We start from the raw sequence: 18756 nt of genomic DNA, 5'->3' as shown, positions 1-18756 counted from the left end.
TGAACAACTAAGAAGCTTCCTTATGAAATATTAAAAGTATGTTTTGTTCTCTAGCTAATCCTCCTGACATTGCAAACTGTTTACACTCCAAAGATGTCCCTGTCCATAAATATTGAACACATGCTCCTAATGTATTTGCTAAACAATTTGGCACTGTCACTTCATAGAAGACATCAACTATTAACATTGCTTTACGTCATAAAGAGGACAAAAAAATCCCGTGGCTTTTACTTTTCTGAGTAATTTTCTCATTTGTGTCTGGACAAAAGAACAAAGCACCAGAGTGACTCCACTGGTGTTTACTATCACAGCGCAATTTAAAAAGAATATACCAATTACGTTGTCAAGCTTATACATAGGGTCGTAGAGAAAGTGACACATAGCTGCACCAATACATGCAGAAGGAATTATCAAACTAGCATACAAGCAAGATGTTGTTGGTTGGTTGAAAAGATCTAAAGTATCAAAAGCTTTCTAACAAAAGCTCCTATACTTTTGCCTCCCCAAACAATAAAACCCAGGATTATGATGCTAAAATTCATATTGGTATACATACGACATGAAAAAATTGTGCTCAAAATACAAGTCTGGTTTTTATCCTCAGTATACTGCCACTCCTATGACAATACAAACGTCGTTCCCGAGTTCCTTGCAAGAAAGCCCAACTATTCTATTGGGTGATGATAAATGTAATGAAACAAAATGCAACATTGTTGAAAAGCTGATTGTGACCACAATTAGTAAAATCACAACACTTCATTCAAACAGAATCCACTCAAATGACTGCAATTAACCATTAATAAATCACAAATGCACCATCTTTCTTTTTCCCATTACATTTTGCAAATCACTATCCTTAAAGTAGGTAATTCAGTAAAAAGAAGGATTACTCCATTCTGGTTTTAGCCTATATCACTGTCATAGAAGCTCCTAAGGCAACGGTCCATTGTTTTTTCTTTGTCTTTGGAATCAGCTAAAAACCTGGATAACATCCAACAGTTGATGAAATACAAGACTAAAATGAAACGCTTAAGGAATATAGATCAGAAATTAAAGGACTGCTTTACCTCAACTTGCAGAATGAATAAGGAACCAACATTACCCTTCCAAACCTATGATTCTATGATTACGAGATGAGGAAGCATCCTAAGCTAAATATCGAAGTGTTAACAATGAGAGATAAAATACAGGGTGTATTATAGCTACTGAAGAAAGCAGAAACAATATTGCATCTATTTAATATAGACATTAAAGTAATTCTGTACCCTTTCTGACCAACAAGACTAGGATATGTGTCACCCACCTCCAGACCCCTACAGCTGAGCTAATCAGACCAGGCTTCAGGGTCAGTGGGAGCAGCATCCATACAACTCATTTTTGGAAGTCTGCTTTAGGATGAGAATAATTATATCCTAGACGTGCCCTTTTTCACCCCTGAGTAAAAAAGGGAACCCAGGGCAACTTGGTGTAGGAGTTCATATTGCAGAGATCCTCACTCAGTCAGACAAACTGCATCACCAGTACAACAGGAGAAGAACAGGTGTGTAGTAACTGAATACACATATTCGACGAGTGACAACAAAAAGAGGGAAAGAACAAAAAAAACCCACCACTGTAAGTGCATCTGCGTGTCACCTCCTAACAGCAAACAAGTCAGAAGGTCCAGTTTAAAACTACAAGAAACGAGAAGAACTAGGATAATCTAAATAGGGATCAGGAATCACTCGTTGCTTTTGTAGAAGGAACCACTATAACTCCGGATGCCTTTGTGGTCCATCTACTATCCTCATCCTGGAAGAAGGAAGATAACTCAGAAGATGAAGAAGGTTGAGTGTTTAATGGGCATCTATTTTATTCACTGCAATGCTCTACCTCCTTAGAGGTAGAGAACAGAGAAACTGTGAGGAAAGAAGCAGAAGCAAGAGAGATTTGTGCTAACTGCATAAGAATATTAAAAAAACTTTAGCCCCTGGATACATACTCATGCTGAGAAATGAATCCTGTTTTATGGTTTTAGAAATAATCCAGTTATAAACATAATCCTATCCAAAGGTTTGCAAGAATATTTACCTTTCTAAATCATTACATATCTGCAAATAGTCCACCATTATTTTTTTTTTTCAAACTAGCTAGATATTCACTATCACTGAAATAAATTAATACTAGAGCAAGTTAAAAAAATGTTTGATTGTGTTCTTACTATTCACATAATGATTTTCAGGATAAGTCTTCTCAAAACCTAAATTGCTATATAGTTATAAAAGCAAGGACCAACGTGCAATTTACAGACATAACCCGATTACCAAGGAAATGCAGGAAATAATAATGCTGTTAGTTACCCTTTAAGAAAGAAAATTACTTTCATGGTCCTGTAACTTTTCCTTTTCAGCTTCTACAGATTTTATAGTTGCATAATACTGCCTGTAACCTGACTTGCCAGAAGCTAACGGTAAGACTGAACAAACAAAATGTGCTCTGTCCTCACATCAGACCTTTTTATCAAATTCAGCTGAAGAATAGATGACCTTTAACAGCGGCATGTTTCTGTCAAACAGCCCTGACTGGCCTTTCAACAATATCAGGAGAGTTTCTCTGCTCTACCCAGTGGTCCTTACAATTGCAGCTACGTGGTATCTTTCTGGCAGCACTACGAACTGTCACTCTTCAGATTCCGATCCAGGTGTTTCCAAAATATGCTACTACACAGCAATGCTGGCACCCACTAGGGGCTCTCTTTTCTAGGAAAAAAGCCACCCTCTTGAAAGCAGAACGTGTTCGGCAATAACAGAAACTACTCTTTCAACGTTTTCTTGCACAGAAAAAAATTTCCCTTTACTTAATGAACAACAGAAAGGCAAAACTAGATGTTCATTTGGATTGGAAAACATGCGTGCCTAAGGCCCAGATGGAGCTGTGACTTCTACAGGTGAAGCAATAAGAAATATGACGATTTTTAGTTCCCACAGATGGCTATTTAATACAGTTCAAAAACCTAAGGTAGTGCAGTCATATACATAAACATACACTATGAAAAAAATTAAAGGGCAGATACTCAAAACATATTCAAAGGTTCGGTTGCTGATAAATTTAACAAATGTGATGTAATAGCAGTGAATTCTTACTCTTCTAAAGCCTGAAGCATATTCCCAGATTCTTCAAAGGACAGAATATCGATGATTTGGTCGTTCATAATTATATCTTCACTAAAGAGATCACCTGAATTAAACTGAGAATGCTCCAGTTTGTGATTTTGGCTGAGTTCATGCCGTATCTCCTAAAAAAAAATAAAAGAGGTAAGCTTCAGATTATAAAACAAATTTATACTAAGTATCTGATCTAATTTATTGCGGGTAACTCTGGGTGAGAAGGTTCCTACACACCATCAAGCTGTACAGCTGAAAAGGGTATAAAGAGATTGTGCAATTCAGATATGTATCTGAATACAGGCTGGGCGAAGAACGGATTGAGAGCAGCCCTGAGAAGGACTTGGGGATGTTGGTTGATGAGCAGCTCAACTTAAGCTGACAACGGTCACCCACAGCCCAGAAAGCCAACCACATCCTGGGCTGCATGAAAAGAAGCATGGCCAGTAGGTCAAGGGAGGTGATTCATCCCCCTCTACTCTGCTCTGGTGAGACCCCACCTGGAGTACTGCATCCAGCTCTGGAGCCACCAACGTAAGAAGGACATGGAGCTGTTGAAGCACATCCAGAGGAGGGCCACGAAGATGATCAGAGGGCTGCAGCACCTCTCCTATGAAGACAGGCTGAAAGAGTTGGGGCTGTTCGGCCTGGAGAAGAGAAGGCTCCAGGAAGACCTTATAGCGGCCTTCCAGTACATAAAGGGGGCCTACAGGAAAGATGGGGAGGGACTTTTTGTCAAGCAGTGTAGTGGTAACACGAGGGATAACGATTTTAAACTGAAAAAGGGTACATTTAGATTAGATATTAAGAAGAAATTCTTTACTGTGAGGGTGGTGAGACACTGGAACAGGTTGCCCAGGGAAGTTGTGGATGCCCCATCCCTGGAGGTGTTCAAGGTCAGGACTAGATGATATTTATGGTCCCTTCCAACTCTAATCACTCTATGATTCTATGATCTGAAATCAATTATACTACTTTTGGTTTGGGCTGAACTGATCTGGAATGCAAATGAAGAAATGAATGGAGATGATGGAAGACTTTACATTGACTTCACTAGGCTTGTTGTCCAGCCTGCTCTAGGTGAACCTGCCTCGGCAGGGATGTTGGACTAGATGATCTCCAAAGTTCCCCTCCAAGCCCTACAGTTCTGTGATTCTAGGAGGTTATCTTCCACTATAAACTTTCTAGGCCTTTTTTTTTTTTTAAATTATCATGGTAGACAAATTGTATGTGGCAAGATTACAGTATTATGAGGTGAAGAACATGAAAAAACTAATCCTATGAATGACGGAAGTAACTCAGGTTACTTCACAGTTCAGTGAGACTCCTTTAAGACTCAGGGCTAATAAAATTACTATACAAAAACCCACTATAAATATCTGATGCTAGGACTAAATTGGCCCTTTTTAATGATTTCATTATCACAGCTTTTTCTGTAAAAAGAAACAAGGCACGCCCTTTTCATTTTAAGGGATTATTTTTTCAGGCATAAAAGAAATAAACATTGTTAATGCAGATGTAATTTTCAACTACAGAAAATAAGGCTGGATGTGATTTGTGAGCTCCTCTGGTCAGTCCAGAGCGATGGGAGATCCACTGCTATCCGAGCAGAGGAGCAGTTCAAACTTCTGAGCACACCCCTCTTAGAGGACTGCTCCAATCTCTGTAATATTCTGATTGGGATTTCTAGCTCCCTCCCATTTAAGTTGCTCCACTTTACATAAATAATTAATAGAAACAAGGGCTGGAAATCGGGCCAACTTGATGAATATTTATCAGACACTATTTTCTCTCTCTGTCCCAGTATGTACTGAAATACTTTCTCCAAATTGGCACAGCTTGGATAAAGAACACTGAAAATGCTCCACCCCCAAACCCAACTGCTTTGCTTAATCACTCAAGAGATGAAGGCACACCCAAGGAACTGAGACCTAAATTCAAATCCCTATTCCTGATAATCAGAAATACAATTTGGACTGGACCCAAGTCTGCTGTGCTCGAGGTGAGTGGTCTACTCAACTGGGCAACTGCTTATAACCTAGAGACATCCTGCCTCTCATTTCGAGGGATGGAGAGGAGGAAGAGAGGAATATAAAAAGCAACTAATAGCCAAAGGGTAATCTCCCTCCAGTCTGAAGCTATCACAGAATATCATCCAGGTACTGACAGCAGTTCTTTTGATCAGATTATCATTCTTACACTCCCCTCTAAATCTGATTGTGCTAAAGATTAGAAGTTGTGTAGATTACATTACCTGTGAATCCAATCCATCACTTGGTGTCTTTTTATTTATCTTCAAAAACTCTTTAGACAATCTGTATTAGTTAGCAGGTTATATCATCAGATAAGATCAATGAAAAAATTTAAATAAGGTACTGTTACAGATAGTATGACTCACCTGGTTTTTACTATGGAAACTCCATTTTAATATTGGCGTTCGGTAAACAATGAAAAAAATAGCACATGTCAATACAAGGGAAACAAAAAAAGCAATGAAGAACCCTGAAGCATGGATGGCATGGCTGTACGAAACCTGAAATTACAAGACCATATTATTAAAACTACATTTTAAATATATATAAAGATCAGACTAAAAGATTGTAACTGTAAGCAGCATAGTAAATTATTTTTAAATGGCTTCACATGACTCCAGGGTTTCTCAGCATTGTTATAATTACTACATTTTTATTAATATTTTCAAATAAGTGTCTATTTTCCATTGGTTTTCAAGTCAGCATGGTTTGTTATGATCACCTAGTCCAAATTCTTGTGTAGTTCCAAGTAACAGAACTCCTACGGACTGAATTTTAGGTTCTGTGACTTTTGGGTGTCCTGTACTTAATAGTCTGTTTTCCAGTGTTGCCAAACTCTCCTAAGTCTGCCTGAAATCGATGGCATTTGATGTTGCTTAAAGGCTCTGAAAAAAATCAGCAGAAACACCAGAACCGCGAGCCAGCTAACAATTTTGTAGGCCTTTCACTTTAGCTCTTAATTTAATCTTTAAATTGAATTGCATTAAAAATTAATTTTTACTTCATGCTCCATGTAGCAAAAGTTGGTTCAGTGTTTGTTTAGTTCTTTGAGATCTCTGGATAAAAAACATAGCACAGCTATTGGTATAATGTTTCACCACAAACTAATCACTCTGCTGGGGCTAGAGTGTAAATAATTAACATGCTGCTTGCAAGCTGGGCTTGGTCATCCCTTGGAGTAGAGACCTGAGAGCATTCCATGGAGTCAATGTAATTTTGCATAGGAAGCGATTATCAAACGCAGTCCACAATTTGAAAAGGATTTATTCCAATTTAACAGCAGAATTTTATCCTTTTACTGCCCAGTTGTTCTCTCTCTGGTATGTTTTTGTACACTGAAAAACTGTCATATCTCTAACTGAAAGGAACTGCTTCATGCCAGGCTTTGTTGTTTCACAGACTCAGCTCCTCAAAATTGCAGGAGATGCTTAGCACTCATTGATTTCAACATGATCGCCTAATCAAGGACAGTATCAAGGAGTATCAAGGAGATCACCAAGACATTAATACAGGCTACTATTTGGCACTTGCACAGTTCCTAGAAGGAGATTCAAGGTTTATTCACAGTATTGTACATGTAGAATCAACAATTGCTCTGACTGACAAAGGTATGCTTGGTTTATTTTTTTAATGTGCTTAGTCTAAAATAATGAAACCCTTGAAGCACTTTGAGGTCCACTATAATGTTTTGGAACTAAGTATTTATCCAAGTAAGCCAGCCATGTGCCAAATTCCTCCTAATACCTTTTAATATCATTAAGTTTTAAATGGAAACAAGAAAGAAAAGAAAGAGAGGAGCAACACATTAATTTCCCCAGTTCTGTGTGTAATTACCAACACGTTGTCTAAATTTTTTTTCTTGATGTAGCTTCCTACTAGTTTGGCCAGTTGCTTCCATTATGCTCGCCTGTACCAGGGCTGACTGCTAAGGACATCCAGCACAACTAAATGAGCATCAGTACCAGCTCTCTCCTCCTCTGACTCTGCACTGAACCCCAGTTCCTTGCCATGAGTTCAGTTAAAGCTGCATCGCTTTGCATCAAAATATCGTCATCTTTAAATTTATTTGAAAGATGATTATGTAAATATCAAGTAACTCCCTCCCCAGTGTTTAATCCCTTCACGGATCAAATGTGTTTAGCTCATTCCCCTTGAACAGTCACAGAGCATGACTTGGAAAAAATGCAACTTCTCTTAAGTCAATCTGCTGTCTCAGCTTCTCCATTTGCACTAGCTGGTCAAGAGGGAATCACAGAAAGGCTCTCCTTGAGCTTTGCCACACCAAGGCTCTGCCTGAGGTCCCACCACTTTCAAGAAACAGGAGATGCTGTAGATAATACTTAGGGAAAAAATTGCTGCTTTGGAACCACTTCATCACTTTGTCTGAATTCACTTGCATTTGTCTAATTTGCAAGCACTCTGTGAAATTTAGGGATCTCTCTAGGCTTCTGGGTAAAGCAGGAATCTGGTGAGGCTATGGTTTCAGTGAAGCTGAAATGAAGCTGGTTAAGTTTTGACGAAGAAAAAGTGCTAGCTAGGGAATGATGCTGTGCTTTCTAAGTAAAGTGAAAGGCGAGATCTATGGCAGGACAGTCAGTCTGCATCAGAACAGGCAGTTCTGTCAGAGGTTAAGCAGTGATGGAGAAAAATGAACAGGGAATTATCTGTGCTTTTATCCTTAAAGAAAATGGGTTCTGGAAGGAGAGTCCATGTCACTGGGGGGCTGTAAACCCAAGGAAGCGGACACAGCAGCCACCTAACGGCATCTGAAAGCATCACAGCCGATGCTGTGGGGCAGGTGACAGAGCCCCCCCTACACAAGCCATGGCGTAGGACCAGCGTCAGCACTGCAGGCTGACCTTCAAACCACTGACAGACCAGCGAGCTTCAAAACCCATACCCTAAGCTAACTTCTTAAGCAATCCCAACAGTGGGAAGAGGCATTACAGGCCCAAGTTTATTTCAAAAACTGCTGTGCTCCCACTGATTTGAAGGAAGCTGAGGGAAGCAAGCCTAGTAAAAATCAGAGCAAAGTAATTACTATCATCCATCCCATGCAATGTGCTTAGATGGGAGAACTTCCTTTTGCCCTTTTCACTACAGCTTCCTATTCTGCATCAACATCACCCAACCGAGGGCAGAGGCAGGCAGTACTCACAGCCCCTGAAGCAGTGTGGGAAGACATCTGGCACAGACACTCAGATGAGCAACACCCATATTTTTTTCATAACCCACAAAACTACCTTGTTACAGGCAACAAAGCACTTTCTTCCAGTGGTGCAGAAGAGAAGATCCACAGGGTTTGTAAAACTCAAAAGAACAGCACAGTAGCCAAGTGTACAAGCAAACTATGTGAAAGCTGATAGGACCAACTGCCATGACTACGTAATTAATACTTCTCTTTTCTGTCCCAAAAGTCAACATTTAGTATTCACTTAGTAACACATGTGTGTTGGCTTCACCACACCCACGAACAGGTTTAAATAATGATTTTTCATAAATAAAATCTGAGATTGAGAGCATTTATGACAACTAAAGATACAGATGAAATATAATATATCACACCTTTTTCAGCGGATCATAATTTCCTTGCACAAACTGATTTCATTCTGGAACAGCTTATGTTTGGCCACAGCCCAAAGGCAAACATTACGCATATGAAACGTGATGTGTTCCAAAATTTCTAAGCTTTATTTTTCAAAAATTAACACTATTCTCCACACACCTTTACCACTTGTTTTAATTACAAAACCTGTTCATTTAGTAAGTTCAAATGAAGCTGACCAAATTTTACCTAACTGTGGAATAGTCCCCAAGAACTTGTTGAGGTCTAACTATCAGGTTCAAGTTGAAAAAAAAAAAAAAAACATACCACCACTAGGAAAGTTTTAAGTATAGTAATAGATTGTAGGAATTTTCATGGTGGGCTGAGACCAACATAGCTTACAGTCTTAGCTTAGGCATCACCAACTGCTGCAGATCAGGTCACACTGAACTCTACAGTAAACCATTCATGAAGCTATTTTCCTAACCCAGTCAGCTACTGCATGGCTTATACCTTTAAGGCTAAGAGTTTCCATAAAATACATTTATTGTAATTTCAAGCATAATTCTTAGCTATACAAATGTCCAGTCCTTTTAAATCTTACTAGATCTTCATCCAGGAACAATGAGTTCTCTAGCTCATGCACAGTTGCACTTCATATCCTGTTTAATTCTGGCTTTAACAGAATGGGCACTTGATCTTCAATTATGAGAAAGCCAAGCCTGGACTTATATCTATTACACTAATACAAGTTAAGAGGGCAAGATATCACAAATAATCCACAAGAAAGCCACAATTCCTTAAAAAAAGACCCTTTGCAACACAGCAGACTGTCAAGGTAATGAAGGGTTGGGCGAGAAAATCAAGTTTGATGAAGAGATTACTCTCTAACAATGAAACTGATGGGTGCAGTGGGAAGTTCTCTAATAAAACATTATCTAGAAGAATAACACTGTTTGCTGCAATCAATGTAGTTCGGAAAGTTTATTTAGCCTCTTAGAATCCATGTTAATTCAGAAGCCAAGAACAGGAAGTCATATTGGAAGGATGACTAGAAGTCAAACATAAACTATGCCTCTCTCACTGCAGTTTCATTTCTCAGGGTCCCCACACAGCTATTTTTTGATTTCTGTATCAGCATGATACAGAAACCTTTTCTCAATAGGTGGAGGAGAACTCCACCCTTTTGGAAAGGCAAAAGGCCTTCTCTTGGTGGCTTTGCACAGCAGCAGGTGAACATATTCCTCATCACAGTTCTCTGTGCCTGGACAATTCTTTAAATGAAAAAACATGGCTAGGAATATAATGGAAGCTTGTAGATATTCCATATTTAATATTGCTGCTTTAATACAACAAAGACCCTTTATCTTGACTCCTTAAAATCATACACAATCAGAACTTGCGTATGATTAACAGCCAATAGCTAAGTGATGAGATGTAAGTACATCCTCAGCTCCTAGGATTTAGTTTAGATTGTCCGTAAGTTTAAGAAGAGAGTCAATATAATACCAAATCATAGAATTTACCTTGGTCTTTTCTTCTTCAGTTATGGTGAACGATGTTGTCAATGATACAAGATGTGTTTTATTCTGAGAGATACAAAAATATTACACACATTAAAAAATGCGCAGAAGCCACTGGCAAACAGCTCAGAGTCTCTAGAAAAGCTTCTCCTTAGAAGATAAGCTATACTTCTCATTAAGCTTAAAGCTGAAACAAATCTGATAGGAAAATGCAGTGTACTTAAGGGTAACACTAAGATGGAAGCAGCTGCTCTGTGGGACACGCTCTGCTTCTAAACACAGAGAGGCATATTCAGGTGCTCACAGAATTACATTTTTCCATTCCTGTAAAATCTAGGTTGACTGAAAATGCACAGAAAAGGAGCCAAAGTCAGTGCATATGTCTCTACTCTTAAGACTCCCTGTTTTTTGAAGTCTTGCTATCTACCACTTTAGTACCACTCTCATGCACACTGAACACTTGTTCCTCTAAAACAAAGGAGATACAGCAGTTGAAATGAAAATACATCTGCAGGTTCTAATTACATGCAATTATGAAAACCACAGAAAAAATACCAAGACATATTTAAGAATTGGAAAATTTTGCTTCGGAAGAAACCACTTGTCCTGCCTTAGTCCCATCTTCTACTCAAAGCCGGGCTAACTCCAGCATTAGACCAGCTTTCTCAGAGCCTGGTGCAACTGAGTTCTCAAAAATTACCAACGATGTACATTCTTCAGCTTCTCTGAAAAATCTCTTTCAGAGCTTCACAACTGTCATACTAAAAAAGTGTCTTCCTCATAAGCAAGCAAGTTCTCCTTTGCTGCAACTTGTTTTTTTGTTAAAAGAAATTATTTTCTGATAAAAATATGGCAAAACTTTCAATTTCTTACAGACTACAGGAGTGCACACCTAAGTATGTGGAACACCGTTATTTCCAGGACACATAGATAAACTGGAGAGAAATACAAAAAGTAGAGAGAAAAGCTACAGGAAAACAAACATACTTCACCTATTTAAGGAAATCTAGGAATTCCTAAGCTATGAAGAATAACTCATGTATTTATAAATTCATGGTAAACAATCAGAAAGCCTAAAAACCTCATTTCATTACACGCAGGCCTCATTGCTTAGACAGACAAGAACCACCTTGGAGACTTTTTACAAAAATTTTGAAGAGCAAAGTAAAGTTGCAAAGGGAATACCTGTGATGAACTCCTGAAAGTTAGCTTCACAGGCAGCGTCAAGACCCTGCCATCCCACATTTCTTTTGCATCAAGAAGTGCAGAGTAGTTGATTGCAAAGTATTCTCCACCTGTTAAGAGAAAAAAAGCCCAACTGTGTAAATTGAGCAGGTGAGATGCATCTACCAGTGCAATAGTGGCCTCTAAGTAATTGTGTATCTGGATGTTATAAACAGAACAGTAGCTACATTGCCTTGAAAACAACCCAGTAACTGCTGCACATCTTTTTTTACACAAGAAGACTGGGTGTGAATCTCTGAAGGGTTGAGCATCCAGCTGAGCTCAGCTGCAGTTACAGATGTTTGCAAAATTTGAAAAGCAAGTTCAATATGAATAAAACATCTGAGGAGCTTTTTAGGTTCCCCTTTAGACTGTGCTTCCTCACCAGCTGAAGTGCTCTCCTAGGAACCGAGCTGCAGTAAGCTCACATTGCTGACTTCAAGGGAATTCAGCAAAGGAGGCAGCCAGAGCCTACCAGCATAGTCCAGAGAGGAGGGATGTGGATAGATTTGCTCTTTCCCAGGAAAATTTCTCAAAGATCACTAGGGAAGGCTTGTGACAGCACTGGAGATTTTCCTTTCCAACACAGCAGATGCCCTGCATCCAGAGTAGACAGTTCCTCGCCAATGGCCACAGGACCCAGCAAAATCCTTTGTATCTGCTGCCTCTAAGAAGGCAAGCAAATTTGGCCCAGAATCTGGAAACTGCACTAAATGATGCCTCAAGCTACTGAAAAGCAGCTGCTTTGACTGATGCTAAAACTCAACATAAGATGTCACAGTTTGGGCCAGGTTGGCCGATGACAAGGAGAGGCAGGAGAGAGATAAAGAGATTTATGAGTTTAGGAAGAACTAAACTACTTTAATAAATAATACATAATAAAATAAAAAGGAAATAATGAAATAGATGCGATATATACAAAACCATATCAAGCTCCCAGGGAGATGTCATTGGCAGGCACTGGGGAAGTCCCAGACTGGATTCAGCGATGAATGGGAACTTGATACCGGATCTTGATTCAGGAATGCACGCATGGGGATCAAAGGCAGAGGAACAGACAGGGTCCTCCTCAGGCATCACTCATTGGGGAAACAGAACCACTCCAGAACCCTCAGCTTTTATAGTGAGCATGGAGCACCCTGTTGGTCTGTTTGGGTCGTCTGACCTGCCCCCTCCTCTCCACAGGTGGTACCTCCACGGGGTAAACACCGGACTCAGCTGACCCTGGTTGCCACAGCAACAAGCATCATCAAGGGCCTCTCTCCCTGAACAGGAAGTTAGCTCTGCTCCACCCGAAACCATGACATATACTTAAAAATAATTATTCTTTTTTTAATAAAATGGACAGCCTACATAACAACCACTAACTGGTTGGTTCTCCTCCCACTGAAAACAAAGAGAAATCTGACTGAGATTGCAGATGAATTTCAATTCACAATGCACTGAAAAATTATTATGGCTAACGTGCAGCATGACAGTACATGGGCCTGTGCAGGCATAGTCCTTCTGCCCAGCCCTCGTGGCAAGGTACAGGCTGACTCCGGGACTGACATAGTAACGACCAAACCTTAAGCTATGCAGAAATCTTTCTGCCGGATTTTCTTCCACTTCAGTATTCTTCATGCTGATTCGTGCAATGTATATGGGCTGGAAAAGCTAGCTTCAATTCCAGATACAGAAATTTCAAATTAAATAACTGCTCCAACTTGGTTTACTAGATCAGCTCTACAAACCATTCTTCTGTTCTTTCTCGGGGATCATTCTTTCTTAGGAACTTCTGTTGAGAGTCAGCAATTCCTTGACATTTTCAAAAAAACCAGCCCTATAATGAGTACCACTACTCACAGTGCTGTTACTAGAAGTGGAGTCCGGCTATCCATTTGCAGTCAGGCAGCAGCCCCAGGTCTACCTATTTCCCTTTCCTATTTGGAAGTCTTTCACCAGTAAAACAGTATCATAACCCTAGATACTTCAACCATAAGCAGATATTACTGAACACTTCTGAAGCCCCAAGAGAAATACCATGACTCTCAAAAGCAAGCTGATAATTTTCTACGTGCTTGTGCTTAGGAAAATGGAGATAAAGAAATCAAAAAACGTAAAATTTTATGAATGTGCAATGATCCAACTGCTACCAAAGGAACAGACTGTCTCCAAGAGTAGAACAGGCTTCTCTCTCTATTACTTGCTTTGATTTTATAATTTGCTCAGCTGGGGAAGAACAGATACCGAGAAGAGCTGCCTTATTTCTGATGAATCATCTTGCCTGCTTGCATGGCCTTTCGCAATTCCAAGGTACTTCAATGCCTCAGCAAGCCAATCTGCCACACTTGGCTTGAGAAGGAAAACTCGTCATGTTGATTAAAATGGCTTGTGCAGCAGCTTTTAAAAATATCCAAAATGAACAAATACTATCATGAAAGACTCAGTTTCATTTTGACGGCAGCGACTTTGTTACAGAGTACACGGGCTCACTTCTGTGCCTGGGAGATCAGAAGCAGTTCAAAGGTGGGAGCCAAAATGTGAGTTAATAGAACTGTAAACCGCAGCACGAAACCTTTCCCAGAGTTTTTCACCTGTATTAACTGATAATTGGAGAATTTACACCACCATAAATAAATAAATAAATGTTGTGATTTGAACAGATGCTCATCCACACGTATAACCGGGGGTATTTCCCTGCAGATTTTCTTACCTTGCAAGAACCTTTTCCTGTAAATCTGTATACCATCTGTGGTCTTATTGCCACTGTTTTTTTGAACATGTAGACCAGTGATATTATCCAGGAGGACAAGATCTGTAATGTTTGTTGAGAGCAGCGTGTTGGTGTTATTAATCAGAAGTGTAATGTATGCAGTTTGAGGGTCATGTTCAACATCCACCTGAAAACAGAAATATTAGTATTAATGGTGCAAAATGGCTGTATGTGCATCTTAACAGCAAAATTCATAGTCTTGACTACTAATAAAAGTTCACTACACCCGTAAACTTATTTTCTGAAGGCATTCTGAACGACTTGCAAATGGCACTACACTCAGTTTGATCACAATCTCCCGAGGAGATTTTAATCTTTGGTATGTCAAGCTGTTGCTTGGAGACGAAAGGACAGAAAGCCAGAAGTTGGAAACCTAGCTCATGCAGAGCCAGAAGTGAAAACAAGAATTTGAACATCTCCGTGATACCTCACACAACACAGAACTGGATCGTAACTTCATAACCAGAGTCTGGAAAATTCTTAACTTTGAACTTCTGTACCACAAGGATGTTTCTTTTGCAAGCTGCCCTCAGTGCAAATTTATTCCCTCCATGCAGTTTTGGTCTTTATTTCCCTTTTTTCACAGCAACCACACTCTCCAAAGGGTGCCGGCTGCCTCGATTCACCCTTCACGTGGGAGGGCTGATAGAGCCACCAGTGGACGTGGGAGTTCATGGCTCTGCTTCCATTTAGTGGTGAAGTTCATAAACTAATCACCAGTCTCTAGCAACAAGCGCTCATGTGGTTTTATTTATTTATTCCATTAGGCCATTAACTCTTACTGAGTAATTATACCCTCTGAATGAAATTACTTTGAGCAGAGAGTCTAATAACAGCACCAAATTAACACTTAAATAAGTGACCGATGTATGATTTAGGCCCAGCCTTCTCTTTTTATCTTCTCCTTTTCAGAAACTGTCTACTCTGTATCTAGACACCAGCAAATATAAATAATAAAGCTGCTCCCATAGAAATGAGTTCTAAAAATATGAATTGTGATAGACTTCAGAAATTACACCAGAGTTCATGGTAGCCAGAGTGTTCAACATACATAGTTATGATTTCATTGTGCACCATCAATCTCTGCATTTCATATTAATTTAGTATAGAAATAGATTACAGTTTTAGGGTATCTTACGAATCAAGGAGAAGAAACAGTTTATTGAAATTATTACTGCTTAGTTTGCATTTTTCTATTTACGTGACAATAATTAAAGTACATTTGAATAAATCTGTTTATATAACTAACTCCCCCTAACTGCACTAAATATTCCAAAATCATTACAGCAAGTTCAATCTCAATTATATTTAAAAAAATCTTATGGAGGAAAAAACCCAACTATTTATTGTACTAGATTCTGCAAATATTGTCAGCATGTATAAAAATAGGCTTAATCATATTTGTGAGGAAAGCATTACCAATTTCATCTGTTTGTATATCATGAATTACATCCCAACTTTCATCCCAACTTTCATCAGACTTAAAATCATCAAATATTAAAAATGTGATATATTTTTCGGCAGATTTTCTCTCTCCTGGTTTCTGAACTGGCATGATGCAGACAACATGCCTTTCAACCTTTCCTGTGCAGTCACAAAGGCTAGAAAAACTTGCTTTAAAAAGCACAAATAAAATGAAAGAGGGAAAAAAAGCCTCAAAGCCACATAAAGAAAATCCAATGCTACAAAGCAGAGACCCTGACCCAAACACCAAAACAAGAAAACACACCTTGAAAGATCCAAGGTTCAAACTGCACGAATTGTTAATACTCTATTATGCTCCACAGTAAGTGTGGATGAGCTTCTGCAGACAAACATGTGCACCAACAAAAGAGGGACCTGGGGAAACAGGAGGAAATATTTTCCTTCATTTTCCCATAGCTTTCCCTTGCTTTTCTGTGAGATGAAGGTGAAAACCGAGGATTTCAGGGTCTCTTCCTGTGCTTCCAATCATGCACAAATATATTCCTTTACATTTGGGGAGAGGGGATGTAAACAGTGATTTAGATAAATTCCTACAATAAAACAGGCAGAGAAAGTAGCATGTGTATATTTACAGGCAGGGGTGGAATATGGCAGCATTAGTCCTCTCCTTCCCCGAGGCAGGAGGTTTAATGCACGCTCCCACAAACTGTTCGTTCTCTTTCTACAACCAATTTTGCGCCTTCTCTTAATTTTGTTTCATTTAATAAAATTCTTAATTCAGTAACTAAACAAAGCAACCCTTCAGAGGTATCCCAACTGTACCCCCTATCTCCTACTGCAGTCTTCCTCAGGGGGCCAAAAGGCCACATCTGTTGCATTTCTGATTAATATAAATACATGTTTTGCATTCTTTATTTTTGACTGGCAGTGAATTTTAAGCTAAATTGCAAAGGCGTTGTAAGAATTTGGATTTTTTTGGATAGCATTGGAGAAAGCAGTAGATGAGAATCAAGCAGTAGGGAAGCTCTTGGGTTTGACCTCTCCTAGAAAGAACCTCCTCCCTGTGCCAATGCCACTGGGATCAGTGGCCACTGGATATCTCCTTTAAGTTGTTCTTCTGATTTGTCTGAAGATGTTTTTTCTTGCTTTTGGATCAGGTGATTATGCTGCCAACCATCTTCAGGAACCGAACCCAATGGCAGCCACTGATGATACCTAAGTGCATACTCCATTTTCTCTCTGCCGCTGAAGCACACAGTGTGTGTCATCACCCCCTGCAAGCGATGTCACTTCAGGTACCTGGGAGAGTGGAATGCAAGAACCAGAGCAAGAGCAAGAGCAAGGACATATTAGGAGAAAAGAGAGGAGGAAGGAATTCCCATGGAAGTGAAAGGAACGCAGGATCTTTGGGAATAAGTTAGAACAACTAGTTACAGGAAAGGAGGAAAAAAATGAAGGATTTTGTATCACAGATGATCTGCGATGCAAGAATGCTTAGGAGATTGAGAAACGAGACAGGTAAATGTGTTAAAAGCCAAACAGTCAAATTTAAAGATTTACTTAATCTCTGCTGAAGATTATTGTCACTGTGAAGTCCTATCACAGAACAGTTAATGTCATACTAAGGAATAAAGCTTTTAAAGGAGCACATTTCTGGAAAGAAGGAAGGGACTGGGTGCTGGAAGCATAGGTAAAATTTAAACACCCCAGTTTCAATAAGGTGTTGGAAAAATCCTGCCTCCAAGAAGTAAACATATGTCATCTCCATGCTCATGGTAGGAGGAGGGAAAACGTGCAAAATTAACTTTTTTCCATTTAAAAGAGCTAAAGACCACCATATGGCCAGTCTGTCTCTTAGCAGGAAAGCATCTGTTCAGACGAATTAGGACTGAAGCAGATGACAAGGTAACCAAAGGAAAATAAAATGTGAACTGTATTTGAAGGTGGAAGATGATCACATACAACTGCATAGTTTTCAGTAATTTACAACTAACAGCACTGCAAAATTACTTTCTGATAATCCTAGCATCTACAACAGACTATCTTTCATCTTGTACAGCAGGATTTCACAATTTTTAATGAGCTTGTGTGAGGCTGTGCTATAAATAGCAGAAAAAAACAACATGTAACTGTCTCAAACTCTCTTTCTGAGAAGCTCTGATACAAAATTTGGGAATCTACAGCTGGAAAAGCAGAAGATTCTGTGTTACTGCTTCTTACACCTGAAATGCTCACTATTCAGCCTTGTTAATTTCGATACGCAGCAATTTCAATAACAACATTATAGGCAATTAGTGCCATGAGATGTTATGCATATTCATTCTTCTCTATGCAAATGATCTGATGCAGGTTATAATGTCACCTCTTCTGTACTGGTTACTGAATCCTCTACCCTCATATGCAGCATTTCAGTGGCTGAATTCAGATTTGTCTTAAAGTTGGATGCGTTTTCGCTCTCCATAGGACAGGTACGACGAACTGTCTCTAATTATGAAAATTCAGACTTATTTCAGCCGGTGTAAAAAAAAAAACAATGAAAAAAAAAGTAAAGGAAAAATAACAGTCTAGGTAAACCTATCAACCTATGCCACATAAATTAAAAATAAAATGGAAGGTTTAAGATTTCCTTATAGTAAGGAGGTCTTTGCTCCTCATAAACATTTTATACCAGTCAAATGAAAGCTTTTTTTCATTAAATACTGTGCTGTAGCTGAGTCCCACTGAATATGCAGACTAGGACACACTGCCCCTTTTATGGCTGTATGACGGGATGCCTAAAGACACAGTGGGCATCACAGGGCTCAGCGTCCCATTGTTCAACGGGAGTCCATACTTGACACATGTACAGCACCCATGGCTGAGCCAGGAGAGTATCTCAGAAGGCTTATCTCATCCTCTGAAGAAGTATGTCTCTATTTACACCCAGCCTTGTGGCTGATTTCTAGGGTTCACTGGGCTTTGCCCATTTATAGTTTTACAAATTCACACTGAGCTATTTACTCTGACCACAATCCAAAATCCCCTAAAGTCTGAGAGAAGACTTCACTCAGTTCCTTCAGTTTTAAATCAACATTGCAAAACTGTGCCTCTTACAGACAGTGCAATCATC

At 39.3% G+C, this 18756-nt stretch overlaps 1 protein-coding gene across 5 annotated transcripts in view; it reads right to left on the bottom strand.

Annotated features, from left to right (window-relative positions):
• EVC2 (EvC ciliary complex subunit 2) overlaps positions 1 to 18756 on the bottom strand; it is an 82705-nt gene that overhangs the window by 51937 nt on the left and 12012 nt on the right. For all 5 annotated transcript variants that reach the window (XM_063335436.1, XM_063335435.1, XM_063335432.1 and 2 more), the window contains exons 5-9: positions 14163 to 14349; positions 11429 to 11538; positions 10247 to 10309; positions 5542 to 5676; positions 3123 to 3274 (exon numbers count right to left, since the gene is read on the bottom strand). In XM_063335436.1, coding sequence (XP_063191506.1) covers positions 3123 to 3274; positions 5542 to 5676; positions 10247 to 10309; positions 11429 to 11538; positions 14163 to 14349 — 647 coding nt within the window. The remainder of the gene's footprint in view (positions 1 to 3122; positions 3275 to 5541; positions 5677 to 10246; positions 10310 to 11428; positions 11539 to 14162; positions 14350 to 18756) is intronic.

Source organism: Chroicocephalus ridibundus, chromosome 5, assembly GCF_963924245.1.
Source record: "Chroicocephalus ridibundus chromosome 5, bChrRid1.1, whole genome shotgun sequence".
NCBI classification, from domain to species: domain Eukaryota; kingdom Metazoa; phylum Chordata; class Aves; order Charadriiformes; family Laridae; genus Chroicocephalus; species Chroicocephalus ridibundus.
The sequence above is the reverse complement of the archived record's forward strand: the minus strand, read 5'-3'. Positions and strand labels throughout refer to the sequence as shown.